A 27745-nucleotide genomic window follows, 5' to 3' on the forward strand; every position below is an offset into this window, starting at 1 on the left:
CCTGTCAGCTCCCCTTTGTGTAAGCCAAGCAATCTGAAACGAGGGGTGACAGACCTATCTCAGGTATGCTTGTTTGAACAGGAAGGACCCCCCACCGAGTCAGAGGTTTGAATATTGGTCACCAGGGAGTGGCACTACTTGAGGAGGATTAGGAGGTGTGGCCTTGTTGGAGGAAGTGCGTCCCTGGGGGTGGGCTTTGAGGTTTCAAAAAGCACAAGCTGGGCGAAGGGTCTCACCTTCTTCCTGCTGACCCAGATGTAGAACTCTCAGCTCCTCCTCCAGCACCGTGTCTGCCTGCTTGCCGCCATGCTTCCCGCCATGATGATAATGGACTAAACCTGACCCAATTAGATGTTTTTCTTTATATGAGTTGCCTTGGTGTCTCTTCACAGCAACAGAACGCTACTTAAGACATCAGGCCACAGGAAAACCACCTGAAGTTCTCCTGAGGGAAATGGATTTCAGTTTCCAGGTCCCCTTCCCATGGGCTCTCTCTCTCTCTCTCTCTCTCTCTCTCTGTGTGTGTGTGTGTGTGTGTCTTAGGTGTGTGTAGGGGGCAGGGTGGATGTACACACATGCGCACAACTTCACTTTTCATGAAATTATGTCTGAGATTTGAGATTTTTCCATGCCTTTTAATTCTTTTATAGTTGAAGAAAATGAACCTAATCAAGACCCCAGGTAGCAATATTTTTGTGATTCCTCTTAAAAACTACATGCTCAGCATGCACCAGGCCTTGGGTCCACCCTATCCCCATAAACACACACGCACACACATGCCCATGTGTGCACAAGTGGGGAGCGTGTCACACACAAAGACAGAGGCAGATATAGTAAGGGTGGGTCTATAATCCAAGATGGCCTCCCTGACACTTTGACTCTGGTCTTCCAGTCACCGGAATCATAAAGAATAAAGTTTCATTGTTTTGAGCCATGCCGTTCAAAGGACTTGCTAATAGCGGTTCTAGGAAACAGCGCCTCAGCATTGCCTGTGGGAGGTGCTAGTGTCGGCTTCTTCACCCTGCTCTTTCCCTCTGGGTCTTGGGAAGCTCTGCAGTCTTGACACCCTCGCATCTCTTGAACCTTTCCTCCAAGGTGAAGGAGGAGTAAATTGTGTCTGTTGAGTTGGGAGTAACAATTATTAAAATGTAAAGTTAACTTTGTATCCCAGCTCTGTCTTCTCCCCATGCTCTCAGAAGAGAGTGTTCAGCTTCGCCAGGCTGTGTGGTGGGTTCTGGAGAAGCGGAACCTGGGATCTGAGGCCTGGAGGAGAGTGCACCCATCTTCTTGTACCCTCCTCTATGATGTACCGGTGTATTTTTAAACTGCCTTGATTTACGGCTTCGCTCTCCTGATACTGTAAACTTCACGAAGCTGCTTCCGTGTGGGAACACAGAACCTGGGCTAGCCTGGCTCCCTGTTTCCAGGGCTGTGGTCACTCAAATTTGACTCCAGAATAAACTATCTCTTTGTAAGAAGCATTAAATATAAGTATTTTTAATCAAATATTATAAAACCCCTGTCTATGACAAGAAATTGAAATTTTATCTTCCTCCCCTTGTAAGACTTTTATGTAATTTTTTGAATCCTTCCCACCCACCCAGTAAAACCTTTGTTTATGAGAGGGCCAGCTACATTCTCAGTTAAAGGGGCTCATCCCTCCCTGCTTTATTTCCTTTGCACTGATTCTTTTAAAAAACTATTGGAAACTGTGAGGTCGGCCCAGCCAATGGGAAAAAAACATAGTCAATCACCTGTGTTTGAATAAAAACCAGTGACTTCCTGTCTCTGTGGGTTCACCCTTCCAAGCGTACCCTCTTGCTCAAGAATAAAGTTTTGTGGTGTTGAGACATTGCAGCTGAGTGGTGGTCTCTCTTTTGTGACCCCAAACTTATTTCTAATCCCCTTGTTGTGATTGCTGGGTCTTTGAAAAAGTGAGTTTGTTCCTCAGACATGAAAGGAACCTACAAACACCCACTGCACTTGTAATTAGTATTATGGGTTGTTGCTTGTTTCTAAAGAAAGTGTTTCTTTTAAAATCAATTATGAACATAGATTGGTTTTTTGCCTGCATGTATGTCTGTGTGAGGGCGTTGGATCCCCTGGAGCTGGAGTTACAAACAGTTGTAAGTTACCATGTGGTTGCTAGGAACTGACCTCTGGAGGAGCGGCCAGTGCTCTTAACCCCTGAGCTATCTCTTCAGGCCCAAAGAAAGTGTTTTTTATTGTGCCAAAAATCAGTGAGGCTGAAGCATCAAAATTAATGTTAAATTTGTAATTTCTATCCACAGGCAAGGCAACAAGCCAAATTCAGCTCCTACTCTTCTTCCTCTTTTTTTTTTTTTTTTTTTTTTGAGATAGGATCTATCCTCAAACTTCTGTGGCCAAGATGAGCTTGAACTTCTGCCTTCTGCCTTCACCCTGCTCCTGCTGAGATTACAGAGATGTGTCCCGTTCTGGGCTTGTGCTGGCCTTATTCAGACAAAAATGTGTGCCAGCTCCCATCCAGATCTGGTGAATTGCCGTGACAGGGTTCTGTGGTGAGGTTATCTTTAGGGCAACAGATGACCAGATGACTAGCAGATTGGACGATCCCACCCCTGACTGTGGCACTTTCGTTGTGACAATGTGGGCTCTGCAGCTGCTGCTAGCGGATGGGTGTGGCGGAGTGCCACACAGCTGCTAGCGTGATCCCCCTGCAGTGAGCTCAAGAGTAGCAGAGGCAGGAAAACCAAAATTCCTACTTTAAGGCTGGGCCTGATGGTGCATACCTTTAACTCCTTGGGAAGCAGAGGCAGGAGGATCTCTGTGAGTTCTTCGCAGCCCGCCAGGGAGACGCTGTAAGACCCTGTCTTAACAATAGCAGCAAAATTCTACGTTGCTGATAGCAAGGTAGATGCGCGCATATCTCTGCTGTTTTCTTCCCGCGTGACTGATTACCCTCCTATCTCCTTGTCTGTACAATGAGGTTAATGGTGAATGAATGAAAAAAAGAAAGAGAAGGAGGAGGACACGACCACTCCTAAAGTAGGGAGATTTTCAATGCAGATATAAGAGAGAAAGCGGGCAGAGGAAAGAGTTTAGGCTGAGCATGGCTGGACCATGAGACGGGGTGGCGGTGCGGGTGGAGAGCAGAGACAGAGCAGACAACCAGGAGATAAGACTAGAGCCAAGCGGGACCAGGGCTGCCAAAACGGCTGAGTCCTATAGGGACTAGGAGGGAGGAAGGGAAGCAGAAGCCCAGCCCCTGGGAGGGTGAAGTTTAGAATAGGGGGCGGGGTGAGAAGTGCTGGGTGGAGCCACAGGTACTGAGGGCTGCTGGGAGAGCTGGCCAGTGTCAGCTTTGATTCGTAAATAGACGCCTCAGCCGTTGTTGTGAGTTTCTGAGGCCTGAGAGTAACAGTATCGGCCTCAGTTGTATACGAAGCAAGGACTTTTCTAGCTCCCTAAGCAACTTTGAACGTACCTAAATCACATCTATTAAAGTTTCTTTCTGGAGCAGGAGAGAAGGCTCAGTGGGGTACGAGCCCTTGCTGAGCAAACGTAAGGACCTGAGTTCAGACCCCCGGGGACCCACTCAAAAAAGCCGAATGTGACCGAACCCATTTGTTATTTCCGTGGAGCTTGCTGGCGGTCACCCCAAGAGACCTGGTGAAAGAAAGCGTTTAACTGGAGGCTTGCTTACAGCTTGCAGCTTTAGAAGCTGAGTCCATGACCATTACCTGTCAGGAAGCATGGTGGCGGCAGGCAGGCAGGCAGGCATGATGCTGGAGCAGTAGCTGAAGGCTTACTTCTTATTCACAAGTTGGAGGCAGAGAGAGGGAGAGCGAGAAAGAGAGCCTGGCTTCAGATCTCCGTTCTAGGCAGAGCTTGTGTGTTGTTAGCTCAGGCTCAGAGCGCTCCATCCAGGCCAGCTAGCTCATTCTTGATCACTCCCCTGTCCCCATTAGCAGAGAAATGAAAGGAAGGACTTACATAGAACTCAGTGCTGCTTTAGGCCACTGGCTGCCCTATCACAGAGCCACACACCACACAGCTCACAAACACCGGTCATTTGCCAGAGCGGAGGCTGGGGTCTAGACCTAGGTCCCCAGAGGCTCAGTGTCCGGTAAGGGTGAGCTTCGGGGGCACAGTTCTCCAGGATTTGTTTGCTTGTCTGTTTGTTTCACGAGAGGAGAGCACTCTTTAAAGCGCCATTAGAAGAACACTAATTTCACCTGGGAGGACTCTGCCTCCCTGACCCACCCATACCTTCCAAGACTCCTACCTCCGAATGCCATCACTTCGGGCATTTAGATTCAGTGGATGAATTTTGGACATAGGTATTTTGTATGTGGCAATGGTGTTCTCGATTTGTTGGCACACTCTTTAGATGCCAGAGACTGTTCTTTAACCTCCAGTCTTAACACAGTCTGTCACAGACTTATTAAATATCTGAGCTCTTGAGCTGAGGGTATGATGTGGTTTATAAGTCTCCACTGAAAAGTAACAGTTCCTGAGATAATGAAGGGAAAATTACAATGCGGTTATCTGTATGCACGCTTAGTGTAGCGTTTTGCTCTCTTTCATTTTATGCATTTTAATTTTGTTGTTCGTAAGAGTTCTTTTTACCTGTGTATATTGTTGTCCTGCATGTATATATGTGTACCACATGTGTGCTTGGTGTCCACAGAGGCCAGAAGTCATTGATCCCCTGGAAATGGAGTGGTGAGTACTGTTGGTGCTGAGAATTCAGCTCAGTGCCCTGCAAAAGCAAAAGGCCTCTACTTCCGAGCCAACATGAGTTAGGTTGTAATAATTGAAAGCTAAGCAGTGGAGCTAGGGTAAAGCACAGTGTAGCTGTGAACGCAGAGCAGCTCTTAGGCCCACCAGGCCCTGGACCAAACAGACAAAGAGCTGTGAGACACCAGCGGTGTTCTCTGTGTGCCACGCCCCCACGCTTGAGCTACCTTGTTTCTGTCTCGGCAGAGGGGCTTCTCAGCCCCAAAGGTACAATGCTGGGGGTGGGGGTGCCCTCAGCAGCGGCTTCGGAATCCCAATTACAAGACCTGGCATACACATTCCACCAGGAGCTCATAGGGCAAATTTACTGCCCACAATCACTTCTCTGTGAGTGGGGGGATGCAGTTTTGGAGGCCTGAGACCAGGTGGACACTGTGGCATGAAGGTAACACTTCAGGGAACAAACTTCGTAAGTTTAAACAACTTTCCTTTCACACAAGCGTATATTGTACACTGAGCATAGTCTTTCGTCCTTCCCTTCCCTTTTCTCACAAGGCTTTTTACTTTAATAGGAATACAATGTGATGGTTATGTCTGCGTAAAAGAACTCTATGAGCTTCCCACTTAAGGCAGATACTCTTTGCACATAATACGTGTCCCCATATAGCCACCAGAAATAGCTCACAGCTAAAGTTCAGTGACTTTAGAGTTTTCCTTATCCCCCAACACCATCTGGTTACACTGAGAAATTATCAAAGCAACTACAAAGATAATAATGAGATAAATAAAAATAGAACTCTGGAAGTTGTCCAATGGCTAAGTCGTGCTCAGGATGCAATTAGGCAATTTGAGAGGGGTATCCATTTCCCCAAGCCACTAGGGCATCGTTGAAGGAATTCTTACTTCAGTAAATGAGGGTGAATAGGACCCTAGTGACTGGAAAACTTGAGGCTGTTTTCAAAAGTTCTAATGTGCACCCAGGGAGTACAAGGAAGACTGGGTGGAATAAATAGCCAGATAAATAATGCAGGAGCAGAGTCTGGGCCAAGATGGAAGCTGGAGTTGAGAGGGTAGGTGCTGACCGGCGTTTCAAAGCGTATGTCACAGGAAGGTGATGACAGCACATTGATCAGCTTTGACACCAGGCTGTCAGCAAGGGCAAGTGTGCACGTGAATTAACATCTATATTCCTAGCTCCAGCCAGGGCTGAGCTGAGGACAGAGACCCTAGCAATGAGAAGTGTGAAGCTTGGGGGAGTGTAGCAGGTCCTCCTGGTGCCCTGTTTCATACACACGCTCGCCTCACTGCTGACCCAACGCAGAATCCCTCCTCAGTGGCACATACAGTCGGAGTAAGGAGTTTCTGTGTATCTTCATGGGTAGTTTGCGTCCACAGAGAGAACACTATTTTCACTTTAGTATTTGGGGACAGTGAGCTACCTCAGTGGATAAAAACACTTGGTGTACAACCTGAGTTCAGTCCTACAGCAGAGAGGAAACAGTCCCAGAAATAGTCCTCTGACCTCCATTCATGTGACTCACTCACACACAGATCACACCACAATAATAAATGAAATTAGTCGGTCGTGGTGATGCACACCTTTGATCCCAGCACTTGGGAGGCAGAGACAGGTGGTGAGTTTGAGGCCAGCCTGGTCTACAAAAGCTAGTTCAGGACAGCCAAGGATACACAGAGTAACCCTGTCTTGAAAAAAAGATAGATAGATAGATAGATAGATAGATAGATAGATAGATAGATAATAAATTAAATTAAACATTAAAGTAATGTCAACATTTTAAAGAATTTTTAATTAAGTGAAAGTCCCCTTTGCTATTTTCAGGTAGACTAATGAACTCACCATATTTAATTATAGTTACCATTACTCTATAAACAAACAAAACCTTCCCATGTTCTTGGATACCTTAAACCCTAACCAACCGTTAACACTTCAGCTTAAAAATACCAACTGTTGGCAGGCAGTGGTGGTGCACATTTTTAAATCCCAACACTGAGGAAGCAGTGGCAGGCAGATCACTGAGTTTGAGGCCAGCCTGGCCTATAGAGTAAGTTCCAGGACAGCCAGGACTATACAGAGAAACCCTGTCTCAAAAAAACCAAAGGAAAACCAAAACAAGCTGGCACTTGTCCAAGTGCTCAGACAATCTTGATAACAAAGCTAAAATGTCACTCTAACAGGCCAAATTATTTTAAACATTTCTATATTAAAAATGTATAGTGCAGGGGCTGGAGAGGTGGCTCGGCAGATAAGAGCACTGGCTGCTCTTTCAAAGGACCCAGGTTCGATTTTCGGCACCACATGGCAACTCACAACATTTGTAACTCTGGTTCCAGGGGATCCGACACCCTTTTCTGCCTTCAGCAGGCATGAGGTATGTGTGAAGCACACAGACATACTTGCAGGCGATGCACACAAGATAAAAGTAAGCACAGCTTTTAAGAAACGCACAGCTCCGGTAGCCTGAAATATTTGTATCTGGATGTGACTCTCCTGAACAACTCTGTGTTTAATGTTTTCAGAAAGCTTGAGGCTTGTCCCCAAGAGAAGACACACTCTACACCCTCCAGAGGCCGCTGCTGTGATGTTTGAGGGTCCAAAAAGCACCCGGAGGTTCCTGACCAGTCCTCAGGGACAGGCCTCTGGGACAGCTTGGTTCTCAGCCTGAGTCAGGCTTTCTCTCTTAACTGCAATAGCCTTTGGGGTTCGGGGAGTTTTGCTCTGTGGTGCTGAGCCTGGAAACCAGGAGAACGCTTTACCACTGAGCTCCATTACCTATATGTGGATGAGATATGATAGCTCAGCATCCCAGTTTCAGGAGGGCATGCTCCTTATCAGTGCTAACTTATCCACTAGGCAAAGACATGGTGCCAGGGGGTGGGCGGTGGGCGGCAAATTTGTTTTAATTTTTTTTAAGTTAGAAGAAAAAAATCCTGACCTAATCGTACAGTAGCAAGCATGGAATACCGAATCCAGCTTAGGTTTGTCTGTTTTGTTTTTGAGGAGGAGTCTCACGTGGCGTTTATCAGCTTCTGATTCACTAAGTAGCTGAGGATGACCTTGAACTTCTGATCCTTCTGCATCCTCCTGGGATTACAGGTGTGCCCTACCATCAATTGCATGCAGGGTGAGACTGAATCCAGACATTCTCACCCCTGCCAAGGCAAACACTCCAGCAGCTGAGCCCTGTCCTCAGCCCTCAGCTGGAACACTATACCATTTGTAGAGCAATGCATCGGTGACTGTCACCCTTAATGCTTTTCCCCTGCTGGGGTGCTGCCTTTGGGCCCCTGAAAGTCAACTTTGTCACTGACCACCCTAGCACACATTCCTGAGAATGTGTATTATAGGGACTTTTATTTTCTTTATTTTCCATTCACCTCTTCCCCCTCCTCTTCTTCCTACACATTTTCTTTTAAACACAGGGGTTTAGGCTATGTATGCCCTCTATCACTGAGCTCCAACCCCAGCCTGGTCCACTGAGACAAGGTCTCATTCTGCAGCTCAAAATGCCCTTGAGCTCATGATCCTTTGTTTCAGCCTCTAGGACTATCAGCAAGAGCTACCACACCCCTCCCTGGGACCTAATTCTTAAATCAGCTCACAGGGCTCTGACACCCACCTAGAAGGAGTCACCAAACAAATATATTTCACACTTCCTGGTCTCTTTTACACATCTGAATTCACAGAATTTAGTGTTTTTTTATTTTTTTTTCCTATTTTGGAGGATGTATAATCCTTTCACACATTAAAATGCTGTCCAATGAGCAAAAAAAATGAAGAGTCATGCATTCTATAAAGGAACCTATTCAAATGGTAAATAGGCACATAGAAACCATCATTAGTAACCAGAGAGATGGAAACTACAATCACAGCGAGGTGGCTTACACACCCACCAGAACAGCTAAAATGTCTCAGACTAACAAAACACAAAATGGTAAGGCTTCAAAATTGTTTGGAGGCTCACACCTTTAATCCCAGCATTCAGGGGGCAGAGAGAGGTGGAATCTCTGTGAGTTGGAGGCCAGCCTAGTCTACATGGTGAGTTCCAGGACAGCCAGGGCTAAGCAGGGAGACCCTGTCTCAAACCACTACCAACAAAACATTGTTTTGGTGGTTTCGTAGCAATTCTTCACCCAATGATAATGCCTGTGTGTACCAGAGAAAATGTGAGGATGACGCAGCCTTGCTGGAGAACATGGTCACTGAGGGGTGGGGTAGGACATCTACAGCCTCATCCCACTTCCTCTTGCTGTCTCTGTTTCCTGTGTGTGGTTGAGTTGTTCTCACTCAGCTTCCTGTTCCCTCCTCCTGTGGCCATGTCTTTCCCATCCTTATGGACCTCTAGCCCTCTGGAACCCTAAACTACAATGAACTTTCTTTTATAAATTGCTTTGGTCATGATGTTTTCTCACAGCAACAGAAAAGCGACTGATATGACGCTGAACAGATTCCCATGCTTTTCTCCTTCGATGTGCTTCCTATCAGTTTAATTCTCCGTCCAGATGAGCTATATCCCCACCGGGAGATAAGAGAGGAAAATTTCTGGGCTTTGGTCCATAATGTGTCACCCACTAAAAGCAATGGTGCGTCTTTCCCCTGTCCCATCTTATCTTTTGGACCATCAATGGAATGTACCCTTCCAAGCACTCCTACCTTGATTCAAGATAGCATGGAGAAGTCTCTAGGAATAAACCAGCCTTCAGTCTAAGCACCATAACCTAGCAGGATGTGGTGGTCTGTTGTTTGTAGCAAAATCTCAATTGTTCAGTTTTACCAACAAAGAGGACCAGCTTCCAATATTGCTGTTACCAAATCTTTCCAGTCTTGGGGGATAATCCTGTTCTGAGTTGCCCATGAGTTTAATATCTGCTTCACATAGGGTGACTGTGCACCATATGATATAATCACTTCTTTAAATCTCCTCTCCTTGAGGGCTTTCTGGGTGTCTTACCAAATATGATAGCTTCCCAGTTTGTGAGATGTGTTGGAGCACCAAATGTTTTTTTTTTTTTTTCTTTTTTTAGCAAACTCTCAATCATTTGATTTTACCAATAAAGACTTGGGAGCCAGATGCTGGGGTGAAAGCCTGCAAGCTCCATAAGCACCCAGCAGACCTTTCTCCTCAGCTGACATCCCGGAAGGAATCCTGCTCTTCCAGGCTGTCTCATAAAACCTCCAAACTGAGTGTCCCTTCCTTTTACTTTCTGTGCTACTCTCTATCCATCCTCCTGACTTCCTCTTCCTCTCTATGGTTGTTTCTTAATAATCTTATGCTCACTTTCTGTCAACTGCTTACTTGCTCCACCTCTTGACCTATGATTGATTTCATTTAATCTTGTTTACTATAGTCAAACAGAAAGCTCTTGGGTTAAAAGTGTGTGCTAGGGCTGAGCCATACCACAACCAGAAACAGTCCCCCCCCCCCCGTAAATAATACACTCTCAAGGTTCACAGAGTGCTCAAATGTCCTGCAACAGTGGTCTTTCACTCCAGCTCTGGGGAGGCAGAGGCATGTCTGTCAGACAGGTCTACAACATGAGTTCCAGGACAGCCGGGCTGCATAGTAAGGCCCTGCCTCAAAAGCAAACAACCAGACCAAAAAAAAAAAAAAAAAAAATCTGAGAAAATGTCCATACTCAGAAACAAACCCCAGCACACACCAGCAACCCAACAGAGGGCCCTATGATTGCTCCACTTGTTGGCTAAATAGTGCTTGCTGGGCACTGCTCTCCTCTTCAGGAAAAGACTACAGTAAAGCTTTGCCAGGGCCTCTGTCCTTGCTAACTTGTTTGCATGGGAAATGCCCACGTTCAGCTTCCCAGTCAAGGAACCTAAAAGGTTTCATAGTGGCTACAATAACAAGTGCTGGAGAAAACACGGAGAAATGGATCCTTCACACCTGCCGGTTGAAATGAATTTAATAGTCACTACAGAAAACACCTTGGTCAAGGTCCCTCCAGAAGGTAAATGTGGAATTATCGCAGGACCCACCAATTTCTCACTTTAGTCTATGCCCCAAAGAAAGCAAATCACATTTCTAGAGAAAATTTTGCATATACATGTTTATGAGAACACTCTACCTAAGAGCCAGGAAGGGCAAACAACACACGTGTCTTTCAGCGGATGAACGGGCAACACATGTGGGGTATCCAAGGTGGATTTTGTTTCTTGAGTTTCGGTTGGGAAGGCCCCAGGCCATGCCACATCCCTGGTCCAGGATGGCATGTTCCTTTAAGGGGATATTATTCAGCCATACGAAGAAATGAAATACACACGTGTGCTACAAGCGAAACTTAAAAGCACTATGAAAAAAGTGAAAGAATCCAGACACAAAAAGGAACAACTTTGATAACTTTTTTTTTTTTTTTTTAAGACAGGGTCTCATAAAGCACTTCCTCAGACTTGCCATGTCACTATGGATGGTTCTGAATGCCTGATTCTCTTGCCTCCATGTCCTAAGCTTTGGAGTTACGATGTACACCGTTACATCCGGTGTCATCCGGTGCTGGGGATCAAACCCATGGCTTCCTAAGCTAGCTTCCCAGCTCCATCCATCTGAGATTATTTTGAAGTTGATCCTAAACATCTAATAGTTTACCTACAAGCACTTCAGCAGACAGCTCTGAGAGTCAAGGATCTTTGAAAAATAGCCACAATGCCAACATCCTTCCTTTAAAAAACTTAATGTCATTCATTATTACCTATACCTGTTCCTGGTTGCATCATACTTTTTTCTTTTTTAAAAGACAAATATGTATTTAATTCTATCTTATATGCATTGGTTTCTGCCTGAATTTGTGTCTTTGTGAGGTTGTCAGATCCCTTGAGACTGGCAGGTGTGAGCTGCCATGGGCGTGCTGGAAATTGAACCCAGATCTTAGGGAAAAGCAGCCATACTCTTGACCCTGAAGTCATATCTCCAGCCCCTTTTTCCTGCTTTGAGATAGACACTCATGTATTTAGGCAGACCTCAAACTCACTAGGTAGCTAAGGTTGGCTTTGAACTCGTGATCCTCCTGCCCCGGTGCTGGGATTCTAAAAGTGTGCCCTACCCTCTACCCAATTGTAGCATATTCCCTCCGGGGAATTAATGTAAGTGCACAGATGACTTGTTTAGGTCTGAGGAGCATCCAAGAATGCTCTTGCCTTGACCAAATCTGATTTCAAATATACAAACCCCATAAATTTGAACCTATTTCATGTGTTGCTACAGGTTGGATCTGGACTATCTCCGTGAGAGTCATGTGTTAAAGGTTTGAACCACTGGCTGGAGGTGGTGACCCTGTAAGCAGTATGGCCAAGAGAAATGTTTGAGGTCAAGACAGTGTGCCCTCTGAGGTGTTGCGAGAGCCCTCTCTCTTCCACTTGTCTTCCACAGGAGCCAAGTTGACTGGGCCCATCTGCCACACATGGCTGCCTGGATGTACCCTGTCACCCCTATCCCAAAGCAAAGAGCCCTGAGACCTCCAAGGATGTGAGCCAAAGAAACTTTTCTCTTTTTAAGTTGATTTTAACAATGTTTCTATTGCTATCAATGTCTGTCAGACTGGTGAAGGGCAAGGGCCTTAGTATTTCTTGTGCTGCTTTAACAATATCTGTGGTGGGTGATTTATGAGTGGAAATGTATCTCTCAGCATTCTGGAGGCTGGGCTTGGGTGGACAGTGATGGGCAGAAATCTCCTTACTGCAGCGTCCCACAGTGGAGGTTTAAGCAGGGGGTAGTGTACGATTCCTTTTATATAAAATCCATTCCCAGAACATCAAACTCCTATAGCGTCACCAACCCTGTGTGTGTGCGTGTGCGTGCGCTCGCGCGCACACACACACACACACACACACACACGCATTCACATGTGTGCATTGGTCAGAAGATAAACTACAGTGTCATTGCTCAAGCAGTCTTCCACTTACATTTTGTTTATCTTGTTTTGAGCCGTACCTTTTTTTTTTTTCTTTTTTTTCTTTTTTTTAGGCAGGATTTCTCTGTGTAGCTTATCCTGGAACTCACTCTGTAGATCTGTAGATCAGGCTGGCCTCAAACTCAGAGATCCATCTGTTTTTTGTTGTTGCTTGTTTGTTTTGGTTTTGGTTTTTTTTGCTCTACCTGTTAGAGCTTGCTTGCAGTTTGTCTTCTGTAATGTGAGTTCTGGGGCTCAAACTGGATTCTCACAGGTTGGCACTGGAACTGTCTCCCCAGTCCTGCAGGCCACCTCTTACAGATCCTAATGTTAAAGCCATGAATGGACCTCAGAGGGACCGGGAGCTGACTCAGCAGATTAAGTGCCCATCACTCAAGTGTGAGCTCCGAGCTCACATGTCACCGGGCTCTAGTGCCGCATGTCAATAATGTCAGCATTCCTACAAGGTGGGGGGCGGAAACAGGAAAATCCTGAGAGCTCTTGAGCCAACCAACCCGATGTATACAGTGGCCAATGACAAAAGACCCTGTTTCAAAGTGGAAGGACTTTGCAACTTTGGGCTACAAGAGCCGTTGGGTGTTAAGGCTCAGTGGGATGTTCTGTGGGAGCATGAGAGATAAGAAAGGAGCAGTGCAGAACTACTAACGGGAAACTTTGCTGTGCTTGGATACTTAGTACTGGTTAGCTGGAGTGAAGAAATTGGCAGTGATGAAGAAGAGACCAGCATCCCTGAGGTGAAATCTGAGAAGTGTTTCCTGAAAGCACAGAGAAGCTGTGTCCAGAGGCAGTCAAGGTCTTACTTCCTACTGGCAGCTGGACTTGCTAATGTGTAAGAGTCACCCAATAGTAGTGGTTTTGTGGGCATGAAGGGCCGTGGAGAGCAGTTGAGGCTTGGCACTGTGAGAGGCCAGGAGGTGCCATTGATGAAAGTGCAGCCTCAGGGGCAGCTGAAGGCAAAATTGAAGTTGAAGGGGTCATGCAAAGAAGTTGAGGCTTGGCACCAGGAGCCTATGAGAGGTTATTGGTGAAAGTGCAGCCCGGATACAGCAGACCCTAGCAGTTTTGAAGATGCCAGTTCTATGGGATGACCACCAAGAACAGTAGCAACAGTGGAGTGGAACCAGCCAGAGCCCAGAAGACAAGCTGTGAGTACTGCAGAGGGCAGAGCTGGAGACATGACTCCAGCCCTTCAGAGACGTCCAGAAGACCACGAGTGGATCCCAGATGCTGGATAGTTGGGAGTTTGATTTTGCTTTGATTTGACTGTGACTGTGCCCTGACTTTTCCCTTTTGAAGTAAGAAATAATTTTACTGGATCCCACAGTTGAAAGACTTTGAATTTTAAATTTGCTTTAGATTTTTAAAAGAGATTGGCTATTTTAAAGTGACTAAAGGGACATTTTAATATGTTTGAATTTGTAAAGACTGGAACTTTTAAAAGTTATCTATGTTTTTAATGAGCGATCTTGATGATTGATTGAGAGAGGAAGGGTTGTGGCTTAATAGTGATGAGTTTGTGTGTCATGTTGACAAGGAGTCAGTTGTACTGGCTGGTTTTGTATGTCAACTTGACATAAGCCAGAGTCATCAGAGGGGAAGGAGCTTCAGTTGAGGAAATGCCTCCATGAGATCCAGCTGTAAAGCATTTTCTTAATTAGTGATCAATGGAGGAGGGCCTAGCCCATGGTGGGTGGTGCCATTCCTGAGCTGGTGGTCCTGAGTTCTATGAGAAAGCAGGCTGAGCAAGCCAGTAAGCAGCACCCCCCCCCCCATGGCCTCTGAGTCTACTCCTGCCTTCAGGATCCTGCCCTGCTTGAGTTCTGTCTTGACTTCCTTTGGTGAAGTGTAAGCTGAATAAACTCTTTCCTCCATGACTTGGGTTTTTGGTTATGGTGTTTTGTTTCGGCAATAGAAACTCAAAGACACCAGTTCCAACGTAGCCACTGTCTACTGCACAGGTCTCCTCAAGTAACTCAGAATTTGAAACAAACAAACTAGGAAATCTTTTTTTGCCCACCTTCAAAGTAGTGTCCTTCATTCACTTTATCCCTTCCTTTCTTTTGTCGTGTGTGTGTGTGTGTGTGTGTGTGTGTGTGTGTGTGTGTGTGTGTATACACTCCAGCTACCAGGAATCACACCCAGGACCTTGCACATTCAGTTTATCACTCAGGTCTCCCCAAAGCTAAGTGACCATGGACCAGAATTCCAGAACATGGTAGAGAGCCCAGACTAAATATGCCACCAGGTGAGGCCCCTTTGCCCCAGGCCCAGCACTCCCACCTTCCCGACATTTGCTGGGCCTACATCTGTAATCTCAGCCCTCCAGAACAGAGGGAGGAAAATCACTAGCAGTTCAAGACCAGCCTGGGCTGCAGAGCAAAACCCTGGCTCTGAAAACACAAAATAAAAACAGTAGGGTGATAGTGTTTAATTCTTTCACCTGAAGCCATATTTCAGATTGTGAATGGATCTGGATGTGTCACATATAATATAGTCAGCTGGCTAAAAAAAAAAAAAAAAAAAAAAAGGATTTTGAACTAAGTATGAGTACCTCCATCTGTCAAATGAACTTGAAGCCCTTCAGAGTTAAACAACAACAAAACTTGTCTGAGGCAGAGCAGAGCTGAGTCCCAGGCTAGCCTTGTCCTTCAGGGAGCTTTAGGTCAACACATCAAGACTCTGACTCAAAAGCAAAAATAATTGCCAGGCAGTGGTGACCCAAGCCTAGCCTTGTCTACAGACCGAGTTCCAGGACAGCCAGGGTTACACAGAGAAACCCTGTCTTAGAAACAAACAAAAATAATTAACAGCTGGTCCAAGACTCCAGACCTTACTGAGGGCTAGAATGCAAGCGAGGGCCTTCATCAAAATCTAGGCCAAGTGTACCTTGCTACAAATATGTGAAGTGTCCTATTATAAAGTGTCCCTGAAATGACAGTTTCTCTGAATATGACCATATCTTCCTCCCTGTTGTGTGCCCATATCATGTTCTCTGGCACAACAGGACAAATCAGCTTAGTGTCTGGAGCCAGAACTGAGAAGAAGCCAAGAGATGATCATGAGCCAGAGCTGCCTCTGCATCCTGTCTGTGTCCCTGTCCCTGTGTTAGCAACTTGCCCGCATATCAGGATGTCATGGATGTGCAGACGTGAAGAACTTGTAGTGCCCTCTTTTCCAAAGCTCCCCAAAACTCCAAAGGAATTGGTGTGCCCTCACCCCATGACATTAGGAGGGAAGTGAGAGCTGGAATCCATGTCATGAGAAAGATGGAAAAAGGCCCCCTATCTGCTTCCCCCTTCCATAGAATTACACACTCCAGACAGTTTCCTGTTAATAGGAATTTCCTTCTTCTGTATCCCTAGAACATACCAACTCAATGCAGGTCAAAGCATTAACCATGCATGTAATTTTTAAATCACCTGAGATTATTGAAAAGACAAATGGGTGTAAATTAGATACACATTCCATATCAATCCATTGTTATTTGTTGCTTTACTGTTGGTACAACCTGAACAGAATAATCTGAGGGTTTTGGTGTCACTAGCTGACTCAGTAAGTATGAACTGATTACCTACCAGGGCCGAGCATGGTACCACGCATGAGCACTTCCGGGGCACACCACAGTCCCCACCCCTGTTTTTGAGGGCTTTATAAGCCCAGAGCTGACGAGTGAGCAACATCACAAGTGCTGGCAAAGGTGGTCAACGCTGCCATGTGAGGGTGTGTTCTGGGAGGCCTCTGTCGCCCGGAAGCACGGGAAAGCTTCCTCGAGGAGACTGCACGGGAGCAGAATGCCATCTGCTTGGGCTTGCGCACCTGCATTCATGTAGCTCTCTGATGCTTGTACAGGTTGCTCTGTGTGTGTGCATGCGTCCGTGAGTGCCCCTCTGTGTAAAGAAGAAAATTAGCAATTGGTGAGCTAGCACAGAAGCTTCTCTTACAGTAACACACACACGGGGGGGGGGGGGGAGATCGCTTGAGTACTTATTGTTTGCTATCATTATAAACCAATATAAAGGTCAAGGGAAAACTAAAGAAAAGTTGAGGAAGTAAGTTGAGGGTGGTGCCAGGTGGATGGGATTTGGGATTTGCTCCAAATTCCATGGGTAGTTGCTGCGGGTAGGGGGCGGGGGGAGGTGGAGAATGGAGGGTGATAGGGGTGATGGGGGGCGGTTCTTATTGTGGTTAGCTGTGCACCACCTCGGAACATCTAACAGCTCTTAGGCTCTCCCCAGTACTGTTTTTTATGGGTTGTTTGACATAACGAAATCTTTTCTGAGGACTGATTTCTAGCTGCATTTTGGCTGATGCTCTGATCAGATTTTCAAGCGACAGAGGACTACCTGAGAAGCAGATCCCCTGGCAAAGGACATCCCGGGTTTGTCAGATTTTGGCAGGCTCAGGTGACAAGTGCGTAAGGTAGGGGCTAGAAGAGGGGACAGTGTGCGCGGGGCACCAGGAAGCCGGGTGCCACCCCCGCGCGCCTCCGGGGCGTTCCCTCCCCAGGCCTCCCAGGATCTTGGCTTCTGGCCATCTCCGCACCCTTCGGATGGGTGTGGATGATTTAAAAAGTGGACGTGACCTCCGCCGAGGGGAAAGCCAGTCAGGAAATGGGAAAGAGCAGGGAGGGGAGGGCGGGAGGTGGGGCGGGGGAAGAGGGCGCTAGGGGAGGGACGACCGGGAGGAGTGGGAGGGATGGAGCGCCGAGGGAGGATTCGGAGCTCTGGCGGCGGAGGCAAAGCAGGACCGGGCGCAGGGGGCGGGAACTAGCGCTTGGACTCAGTTCTCAGAGCGCCAGCGGTCAGGGATGCTTCGGCTACTGCTGCTGTGGCTCTGGGGGCCGCTTGGTGCCCTGGCCCAGGGCGCCCCAGCCGGGACCATGCAGGCCGAGGACGTGGTAGACCTGGAGTTTTCCACCGAGCGGCCGCTCCAACTCGTGAGTCCCTCGTTCCTGTCCATCACCATCGACGCCAGCTTGGCCACCAACCCGCGCTTCCTCACCTTCCTGGGGTAAGTGCAGGTCCCAGATCCGGGTCTTCCCACACTTGCCGAGGGCGAGCCACTCTTTGCTGAACCAACTTTTCATTTAGTCTCCAGAGTCTTCCTCCACCCCCCCCCCCCCCCCCCATGTGCAGCCAACCCCCAAAAGCTTTTTCCTGTTTCATTTACTCAGCGCTTCTTGTCTGGGCACCAGCCAAGCCCAGGTATTAAGAGGAGATTTGGAGGAGGGAAAAAGCTGTCACAAGGCCAGCATTTCAGCTGGAGCGTTTGGATTTGCATCAGTGTAGGACCAGTAAGCTGGTGTCCTTTAAACTCGGTCAGGAAATTTTGCTTTAAAAAAAGAAAAGAAGGAGAAGAAGAAGAAGGAAGAAAAAGAAGAGAAGAAACAAAAGTTAGAAAAAGCCTCTATGAAGAATAACCATTCCTTGTCTTGTTGCTTTTTAAGCATTTAAATATTACAGGGCCTAGCATAACTCAGTTGATGAAGTGTGTGGCTACGGCAGGAAGCCCTGGGTTCCATTCCCAGCGCCCTGTAACCCTGGGCATGGTGCTATATGCTTGCAATCCCAGCATCCCAGCACTTGGGAGATGGAGGCAGGAGGATCAGGAGTAAAAGGCCATCTTTGGCAACATAGCAAGTTTGAGGCCAGACTGGACTAAATGGGGGGGAGGTGTCAGTGGCGAAGCAAGGTTGGGGAGAAGAAAAGGGGGTGACGGAGAGAAGACAGAGAGAAGACAGAGATGGCGAAACAAAAGACTAACTGGGGAAATGAAAGGAATCATTGGGAGGGGACAGAGATGATCAAAATACATTTTATACACGTTTGAAAATGTCACGATGAAACCTTGTTACTATGTGTAATTAATATGTGCTAATAAAAAATCCTTAGTAAAAGCGTGTTTCTCCAGGATGAGGGTGCAGACTGAATGCTGCTTCATCAGCTGCAGGGTTTCCCCCTCTCCTGGTGCAACACCTGTTTTGCTCCTGCTCCGTGACTGCATACTGTCCCCAAGATGAAAGCCTCCAGGCATAGTCATAGGTCATCCAAACCGTGGGAGCCTCCAGAGATGTCCACATCACTGTGGTGTTGAGACATTGTGTAACCATTAGTTCAGGTCGGCTTTGAACTCATGAAAGCCTTGTCTCAGCCTCTTGAGTGTCACCACACTCAGCTGATTACATGTCTACCAACCCTTTATGTCACCACAGTCAAAGGCCTAGACATTGATTGCATGTCCTGAGCCCACACCTTCTGGGGTCACTGACGATTTCACACAGATTCCCATGGCTACGAGCTTGGTAGTCAAACCACCCTTTTTTCTCAAATCTGACTCACTGGATTTCTATGATGACTTGATGAGATAATAAGTACTTCCTTCAGAGTTTGACGGTTAAGCTAATTGTTTCCTTTTGCCTAGCACACACAAAATCCTGAGTTCAATCCCCAACATTGCGTGAAACTAGGAGTGGTGGCTCATGACTCTTAGCCCAGCACTCAGGAGCCAAAGGGAGGAGGGTCAGAAGTTCAAAGTCATCCTCAGCATAGCAAGGCCAACCTGGGTGACATCAGACTTTAACTTAAAAAAAAATAATAATGATTTTTAAGGCCAGGTGTGATGGCAAACACCTTTCATCCCGGCATCTGGGAGGCAACAATGAAGAAATTGAGGTTATTAGAGATTAAATAACTCACCCATGTCAATCAGCTAGTAAATAAAAGCATATTTGAGGCCAGACCCTGATCACAGAAACAAAGGTATATAAAAAGAATACAAGCCACTTATTAGAAATAGAGCAGAGTGTGTTAGAAAAAAAAAAAAAAGACTGTGTAGAGACAAATGTATAGACTGATTAAAAAAAGAAAAAGAAAAAAACTAGCATTAACATACAGATAGGAGACTTGGGCCCCAAACCTCTAAGGTACCTCCAAGGAGATTTTACCAGATGAACTTGGATGGCATTAGCCTATTACAAGCAGTAGACAATCAGAAACAGGTCTCGCTCACATTTGTAACCAGAGGACAGAGTACACAAGATTTAAATGTTAACCATAGAAGACTCTAGAATTGAAAAGGAACATCTGTTAAATTTCTCTTCCCTGGGGAAATTAGTCAAAATATATCCTCAGTCTGGATTAGTGAAGAATACCAAAGAGACCCCAGTCCTAGAAACGGCACGAAGTAGAATTAGGATGTGAGCCTCATAGGCAAGGCACAGATGTGATTTTAAAATTTTTTGGTAAACACGTTTTACAAAAAGCAGAAAGGCTAACCACAGTTGCTAGCCCTCATCCTCGGAGACCCAGGATAACCTAGTCAAGGCTAGCCTGGGCTGCATAGGAAGACCCTGCCTCAGACAGCAAGACAACAAAGAGCAAACAAAAAGAGAAGTGTGTGAGCGCTGAGGTTAGGCAGTGCCGGGGGCCGAGTCCCGGGTCTTGCACACTAAATGGCCCCCGCTCTGCATCCACAGCCCCATATAAAAACAGTACGAGACAGTTCGCACCCCTTCCTGAAGTCACACCTCGGCAGCCTTGTGATTTGTGTTCACACCACTTCTCGGTAAAGCCTGGCTGCATTCCCAGTGCCAGCAGCTTTGGGCTACTGTGCTAGAGAGTACCGCTCTATCAGAAATAAGGCACATACACGCACAGCCATAGTTTCCTCATTACGATGGGACGATACAGTGTTGGGGTGGGTGAAGAAAAGGGCCATAGGACAAAAGTGGCATTGAACAACACAGCAAATAATGCAGTTCTTGCTTCCTTTACATGGTAATTTTCTTCTTCTTCTTCTTCTTCTTCTTCTTCTTCTTCTTCTTCTTCTTCCTTCTCCTTCAGTAAACATTATTATTATTATTATTATTATTATTATTATTATTATTATTTTGCCATTTTCAATAACCATTCATTGATAGTTTTAGTAGTTAAGTTCCCATATCATCGTGGACAGCTGCTTTATGTGTTTAGAGAAGCATTTGTTAGGAATACGAAGTACAAGCTTTAATAACTAGTTTTACTGGTTATCTTTCTGTTGCTGTGATAAAGTACCACAACCAGAGGCAGCGCAAGGAAGAAAGTTTGTTTGGGATTACTGTTTCAGAGAGAGTCCGTGGATGGCAGCTGGTGGCCAGGACAGGAAGTAAACACAAAGGGAAGAGAGTTTCTGGAAGAGGGGTGAGGCTGGAAGCTGTCAACAGCTACCCCTAATGGCTTCCTCTGGCCAGGTCTTACCCCTCCTCAAATGACACCAGCGCCTGGGACCCTGTGTTCAAAGTGGTGCAGCTGTCTCAGTTAGGGTTTCTGTCGATGCCACAAACACCATGACCAAAAAGCAAGTCGGGGAGGAAAGGGTTTATTCAGCTTACACTTCCACATTGCTGTCCATCATTGAAGGAAGTAGGAACAGGAACTCAAGCAGGGCAGGAACCTGGAGGCAGGGGCTGATGTAGAGGCCATGGAGGGGGGCTGCTTACTGGCTTGCTCCCCATGGCTTGCTCAGCCTGCCTTCTTGTAGAACCCAGGACCACCTGCCCAGGGATGGCACCACTCACCATGGGCTGGGCCCTCTTTTTAATCACTAACTGAGAAAATGCCTTACAGCTGGAGCTCAAGGAGGCATTTCCTCAGCTGAGGCTCCTTCCTCTCTGATGACTCTACTTGTGTCAAGTTGCCACAAACCAAGCCAGGACAGCAACTATGTGGGACTTTTCTCATTCAAACCGTTGGGCGGGGCCACAAGTCCCCCGTTTGTTACTGAGGGAAATAATTTTGACTGCAGAGAGACAACGGAGAGCAACCACAGGCCTGCTAGCTGAGTTCTGTTCCTGATTGACCTCTTGGTGTCCCCTTCCCTCCCAAGCTATTCCACCGCGTTCTCCGGAACCTTGAGCCTGTGGTGGCTCTGCTGTCATTCTCACAGTGTACGTATTCCTAGCTAACTGAAGACCCTTCCCCGGTAGACCTGTTGAGTTTGACAATTTGTGCATTCGCTCATACTCTACTCCTGTGCCTGCTACTTCTAGGCAGCAGCTCGTCAGGTTGGATGCAGATTTCTGTAGTTCAGTTCCCTCTCCCTCCGTTACCTTGGGTGAATTAGCTTAGCTCCTTTTTGTTTGGTTCCATATTTATAAAGTGAGAATAAAAACGACACCCACGCCATTGTAATGTGAGGAGACTAAGTGAAAAAAAAAAGTGCTTCCAGCCTGCCTAAGGCACTGGGTGAAACTGATGTGAGGTTCCCTCCAGCCCCCCCCCCTTCAGCCCTTGTCATCTGCTGTTTCTCTATTCTTCATGTTGATTAAAATCTGTCACTGCGGTCAGTGGTCAGTGCCAAGTCCCACTACTATTATCTTAGGTGACATCAAGTCTCCCTGAGAAAACAAGTCTCTCAGTTTCTCCCTCCTGGCCCTCTCAGGTAATGGTTACTCAGGGTTTTCGTCACCCCATCAAATGCGAGCACTTCTCCACCACACATTCCACGGCATCACACTGATACCTTGGAAACAGCTACAGTGAAAATACTTACACCGTGGAAACTGGCAAGCGCTAAGGACCAGAGTACTTTTTTTTTTTTTTTTCTTTTTTCCCTGCCTGTTGTTAGCACACGTCGCTCTCCTTCTTTTCAACCTGTGGACAGCATGACCATGCCTTGACTCTCTCTCCATCTCTAGTAAATCACTTCTGTATGTGAAAACTTAAAAATTCCAACTTCCTGCTCCTGGATCACGACGCCATGCCTTCTCATTTCCTTCAGCATGTCTGCTTTTTAAAAAGTACCTCCCGGAGTAGCTGCCTCCTCTCTCTACCGCTTCCCTACTTGAGCTTTTTGCTTTATCATCCAGGTCCTTTTGTGCTAATTAACTTCTGTGTCTCCCTCATTGCTCTTGCTGCAGTGCCAACTGTTGCTCACTCCAGTCCTATTTCCTTCCTTTGGAATCTCTGGGGTGGCCCTTAAGTCTGGAAATGGAAATATGATAGCATGTAGTGCATGTCAATAAACCGCCTCTGCTTCTGTGTCAAAGAGAAGCGATGTGTTTTTGTCCTAAAGGTAAAGTAGAAACACCTGCTGGCTGCTGTGTGTGTGTGTGTGTGTGTGTGTGTGTGTGTGTGTGTGTGTGTGTTTTCTTAATAGCCTCCTCCTCTGGAAAGAGAACAGCTGCTTTACACATTCTTTCCTTATTTTCATGACACTGCTGGGCTGTGTTTCCTCTTTCTTTTTCCTGCATATGGTTGAAATACTGTGCCTTTGATCAATTTTGTTTTTATGGCAAAAATTTTGCAGCTTGTTAAATCTTTTTTTTTTTTTGGTCAGAGGACATCAATATTGTATTCTAAAACCACAGAAGATTCTTTCTTGCAAAGGAGACAAACAAAAGTCCTTACTAGCAAAACTCCGAGACATATGGCGTGCTTTATGTGGCAATGGCCCTGGCAATGAGTTTTAATGTCATCTCGTTCAAAAACACTCACTGGCTGCCCTTCCCTTGCCCTTTCTAGGCTGCCTTTCTTTGTCCATTCACTTAACAAATACTGGCGAAGCACTGCTGTGTGGCAGGCATTCGAATAGGCACTGCGAAGAATCTTATAGACTAGACAACACCCCTGCCCTCGGGGAGCCAGTGTCAGGGGCGGCAGCTGGGACAGGCAGACCAGGGGGTCCAGGGGGAAGCTGAAGCAGCCCGGGGAGACGCACAGGAGGAGCCGATTTGAGAGAGTGGGAAACCCTCTGCAGGATGTAAGGCAATTTGGTTGGGTTGATGGATGGCACCCACGGTGCTGCAGTCCATGCCGCTGGGGACCAGACTTTGGTTCACATGTATCTGACACCATCGTTTGATGCTACTGCTCCTTTGCCCTCCAGGTCCCACAGGACACCGATCTGTTGCCCTGTCTCAATTGATAGTAGCTACGTAAATCTAAATGGATCTCCTCTGTTAGCAAACAAGATAAAAACGCTGAGGACCAGAGCCGGTGTCTGGCCAAAGTCAGAGGGACGGCCTGAGTGACTCTCTGAGGAAGCTGTTGTCCTGGCTCTCCTGGGCTGTGTGGCTGGCCATGTCTTGTCCTCATTGAGACATTTATTCAGATCCTCTTTGACCATGTTCACAACTTCTGTATTGAAACACTTGTCTTACACTTCTAAATTGCTTTTCTCAGGGTATATCCGACCTGGAGCACAGTTTCCGGAAGGGGCACATTGTTGTGTTTGTCCATTTTGTTTTTGCACTGGGATCTTGGCATCTGGAGTTATGGCATTCCTGTTTCCATTCCTGTGTAGCTCTCTGGTCTTGACATCTTTGCAGCATGGGTGTTAGGTTCTTTGGTTGCTGCTACTCCAATCTGACAGGTGGTGGACCGGCAGAGTAATACTGGCTTTTCAGTCTATGGCCACTCTGGGTTTCTGTGTTCAGACCCTAACTGGTCCCATCTCTGAAGCTGTGGCCGGGACTCTGGATTCATACTTCAAGCAGTCCCAGCCCCGTGAAGAGGGCAGGGTGGGCGGTAGGCTATCAGCGATGGCAGGAGACAGACTCTGGAGGTCTCTTAAGTAGGGTTTGGGGTTTGGCTCCGTGGGAGGTGGGCAGAGGTGGAACTAGGGGTATTGTGGGTTCAGCAAGATGGCTGTGGATCCCAAAGGGATACAGAGGGCTTAGGAGTAAGGGTGTTGTGGGTAACAGTGGTAGGACTAGGGGTACCCTTGAGAGATTAGAGTATAGAGAAGGAAGACCCCTGCCAAGTGCAGTGGCTGTGGAGTTCCTAGATGCATTTCTTGCGTTCCAGTCACGTGTGGCCTGTGGATCTGTGGGTTTGGTGTCCATTTTTTATTAGTTAGTTTTGTCACTGCTGTGACAGAAAGTCTGACAAAAGCAACGTAAGGATGAAAAGGTTTGTTTCAGCGTATTGTTCATCACGTCATGGGAGTCAGGTGGCAGGAGCTCCAGCAGCTGTCACATGGCATCTGTGTGGAGAGCAGAGAGATGAATGTTCACTTTCTCCTTTTTATTCAGTCTGCGGCTCCAGCCTGTGGGGAGGTGTCACCAAAATTTAGGGTAGATCTTACCTCCCCTGTTAAATTTTTGTGGAAATGCACTCCTGGACAGACCTGGAGATGTGTTTCCATGGTGCCTGTAAACACAGGCATGTTGACACTGATTAGCCACCACCATCTCAGTTTCTCCAGGTTCTTCTACCCTTTTCCTCCTCCTGCCTTTCCAATTTGTGGCCTGTTCCTCAGCTCAGCAACAACAGTACCATCTTCCAAGATGCTCCCCACAAACCCACCCTCAGCATTGCTTCTATTCCGGTTAATCACGGAATCTTTATTTCTGTGGATAAATACGTCTTGAACTGTCCACCTCTCTCTTTTTCCCCCAGAGGCAGAGAGCAGCTGGAAGTTAAGGAGTAGATCCACCAAGAGAGATGGAAGTGAAAGTGTTTAACTGAGCTTTCTCAGAAAATAACAATTACGAGCATACTCCCAGCATCCTGGGCACAAAGGCAGAGAGATCACAAGTTTGAGGCAAGCCTGGGTTACATAGTAAAACGTCTCAAAAAAAAAAACAAAACACTAAAATCATCATCATCATCATCATCATCATCATTATACTTTCTTGTCCTCACAACAGTTCTCCAAGGCTTCGCGCTCTGGCTAGAGGTTTATCGCCTGCATACTTGAGATTTGGTGGCACCAAGACTGACTTCCTCATTTTTGATCCCAAGAAGGAACCGACTCTTGAAGAAAGAAGTTACTGGCAATCTCAAGTCAACCACGGTAAACGTTTTGAAAGACTGTGTGTTTAGTCACGGGGCTGCTTAGAGAGAAGGGTTGTTGCTGGGACCTGACATTGGGACCAGAAGAGGATGCAAGGGGAAGAAGCAGCTGTGGGCGGCTCGCCTGCTCGCATGTCTTCATGAGTGTGCAGTATCCCAGAGAAGGCGTGCTGGGCACACGTGGGGGTTATGAGCAAACAGTGGTTGTAGCTGAAAGTTGCTGGTTGGAGGTCCCCACGTGGGTAGAGACAGAGTCAGGCCGAGAGTGTTTATAGGGACAACACAGCAATAGACCGAAGCACAATATTACGTAAGGAGAACGGGAGGAAGGCTGGACCAAAACACAGGGGAAAGCTTTCACCCCCGGCATGATTTGATTCACTGGATGCTGGTTCTCCATTTTACAGACTGTGCTATCACCTGGGGTGAGTTTGAGTGATGGTCTAAGGGCTCCAACCTTAGAGTCTGTCTTTAGCCAGCTTATCAGAGGGTTCTGATATGGGAAGTGTGTTGGCTTCACCTGAGACTCCTGCCCTTGCTGGTCCTGAGGATTTGTCCGTGACTTCAGAAGTGCTGTGAGACATCAGAGGCCTGTTAAACCGTTATCTGAACAATTGTGAGATATATTGTATATATACTTCTTCATGCTTTAAGAGCATATGTATTTTGTCTGTTAGTGAGCAGCGTTTAATTAGTTCATATATTACATATTTCTTTCGGCTTACTTTCTCCAGGGAGAAAGTATTCAGTTGGTCAGCTATTGGTCCCAAACTGGAAGTATGGTAATTAGAAAAACACGGAAAGAAGGCATGGGGGCCTCCTTTAATTATAAGTTTCAGGTGTTTGCTCAGCCTGGCTCTTGCCCAGTCCTGTTATCTTTTTTGGCTATTTGGCTTATTATTATTATTATTATTATTATTATTATTATTATTATTATTTTCCTGCATTCACAATTTAAGTTTAGATGGGTGTGATCTGCGCACCTCACTTTTTCTATCCTAGGGCTGGTGAGGAGGTTCCCTGGGATCCTCACACATCCTTTGTGAGCATAGAAAAGGGACTCAGCCAGTCACAGGGCAGCTTCCCAGAAAGGAAGTCATCAGCTGGTCAGCTGGTTCTGGCAGCAGGCACCTCTGCTGTCCTGTGATAAAGCAATGCAGGCTTCCTGGGAGGAGAGTTGGGGGTGGCTCCAGATGCTCGGATAAGTACCAGGTTTCAGGCAGCAGTTTGCCACTTTGGACTCTTTAGCTGTAATTTATCACAGAGGAAATCACTACCAAGCAAATGCCATCTAGATATAGCAACTTTCTCTGTGTTTTGATTTTTTTTAAGTGTATGGGCATTTTGCCTGCATGTATGTATGTTCACCACGTGTGTGCCAGGTGCCTGAGGGGGTCAGAGAGGGGTTGGATCCCCTGGAACTGAGTTACAGATAGTTGTGAGCCACCACATGGGTCCTGGGATTTGCACCCAGGTAGTCCTGCAAGACCACCAAGTGTGCTTAATTACTGAGGTATCTCGTCAACCTTTTCTGGTTTTTTTTTTTTCTTTTTGAAATGTCCTACCTTTTATTACTGGACAAACCACACTCCCAATTTAAACATGATCAAGTGTCCAGATTAAAATGTCAAACTCCATATGGCAGGATCGATCAATAACCATGATTCAGTATGAACCCCCAGCCTTGCCCTTGTGTGAATCCTTACAGACCCAGGGTCGGTCTCTTGAGGTTGGACCTGATTCTGTTACCAGTTTTTATCCAAATCCACTAAGAAATGAGACAATTTTGCTTTTGTTTCTTGGCCAGGAATCCCTTGATTCTGAAAGTCTTGTGAGAAAAGATGGAGCGATGCCATGTGTCAGGTGTTCTTTTATGTTTTCAAGACAGTGGCTTGCTTTAGTGCAAGCTGGCCCCAAGTCTGTTCCAATCCTCCTGCCACAGCCTCCACACGCTGAGGTGACAAGTGTGTCCCACCACAGCCAGATGTATTTTGAAAACGAACTTCCATTCTTAAGCTGAACTCTGACCTCCACATCCAATTCTCTGGTCAGCTCAAGCTGCTGAGGGGATTTCTGGATTAGTAAACCATTTTAAATCATGTCCCATGCTCCATGTCATCGGACACCCAATGTGTCTCAGGACAATTGCTCTTTGTTTTCTTTGTAGTCCTTAGTGGGACAATTGTGGCACATGAAACAGGACATACATTTCTCTGATCTTGTACTTAATAACCAGAAACGCAATCACCTGCCTTAGCCACGTAAGAGTTGACTAAATATCCACGTTGGGTTTCAACCCTGTCACTGTGAAA

The 27745-nt window shown here is 46.6% G+C and overlaps 1 protein-coding gene across 2 annotated transcripts in view; it reads left to right on the forward strand.

Moving 5' to 3' along the window:
* Positions 1 to 17375: 17375 nt before the first annotated feature.
* The window catches only part of Hpse (heparanase), a 31499-nt gene continuing 21129 nt past the window's right edge, over positions 17376 to 27745 (forward strand). For both annotated transcript variants that reach the window (XM_055594644.1, XM_055594645.1), the window contains exons 1-2: positions 17376 to 17670; positions 25289 to 25434. In XM_055594644.1, coding sequence (XP_055450619.1) covers positions 17468 to 17670; positions 25289 to 25434 — 349 coding nt within the window. In that variant the 5' untranslated portion in view covers positions 17376 to 17467. The remainder of the gene's footprint in view (positions 17671 to 25288; positions 25435 to 27745) is intronic.

The sequence above is a fragment of the Psammomys obesus genome, unplaced genomic scaffold, assembly GCF_907164565.1.
Source record: "Psammomys obesus unplaced genomic scaffold, mPsaObe1.curated_primary_1811, whole genome shotgun sequence".
Lineage (NCBI taxonomy): Eukaryota > Metazoa > Chordata > Mammalia > Rodentia > Muridae > Psammomys > Psammomys obesus.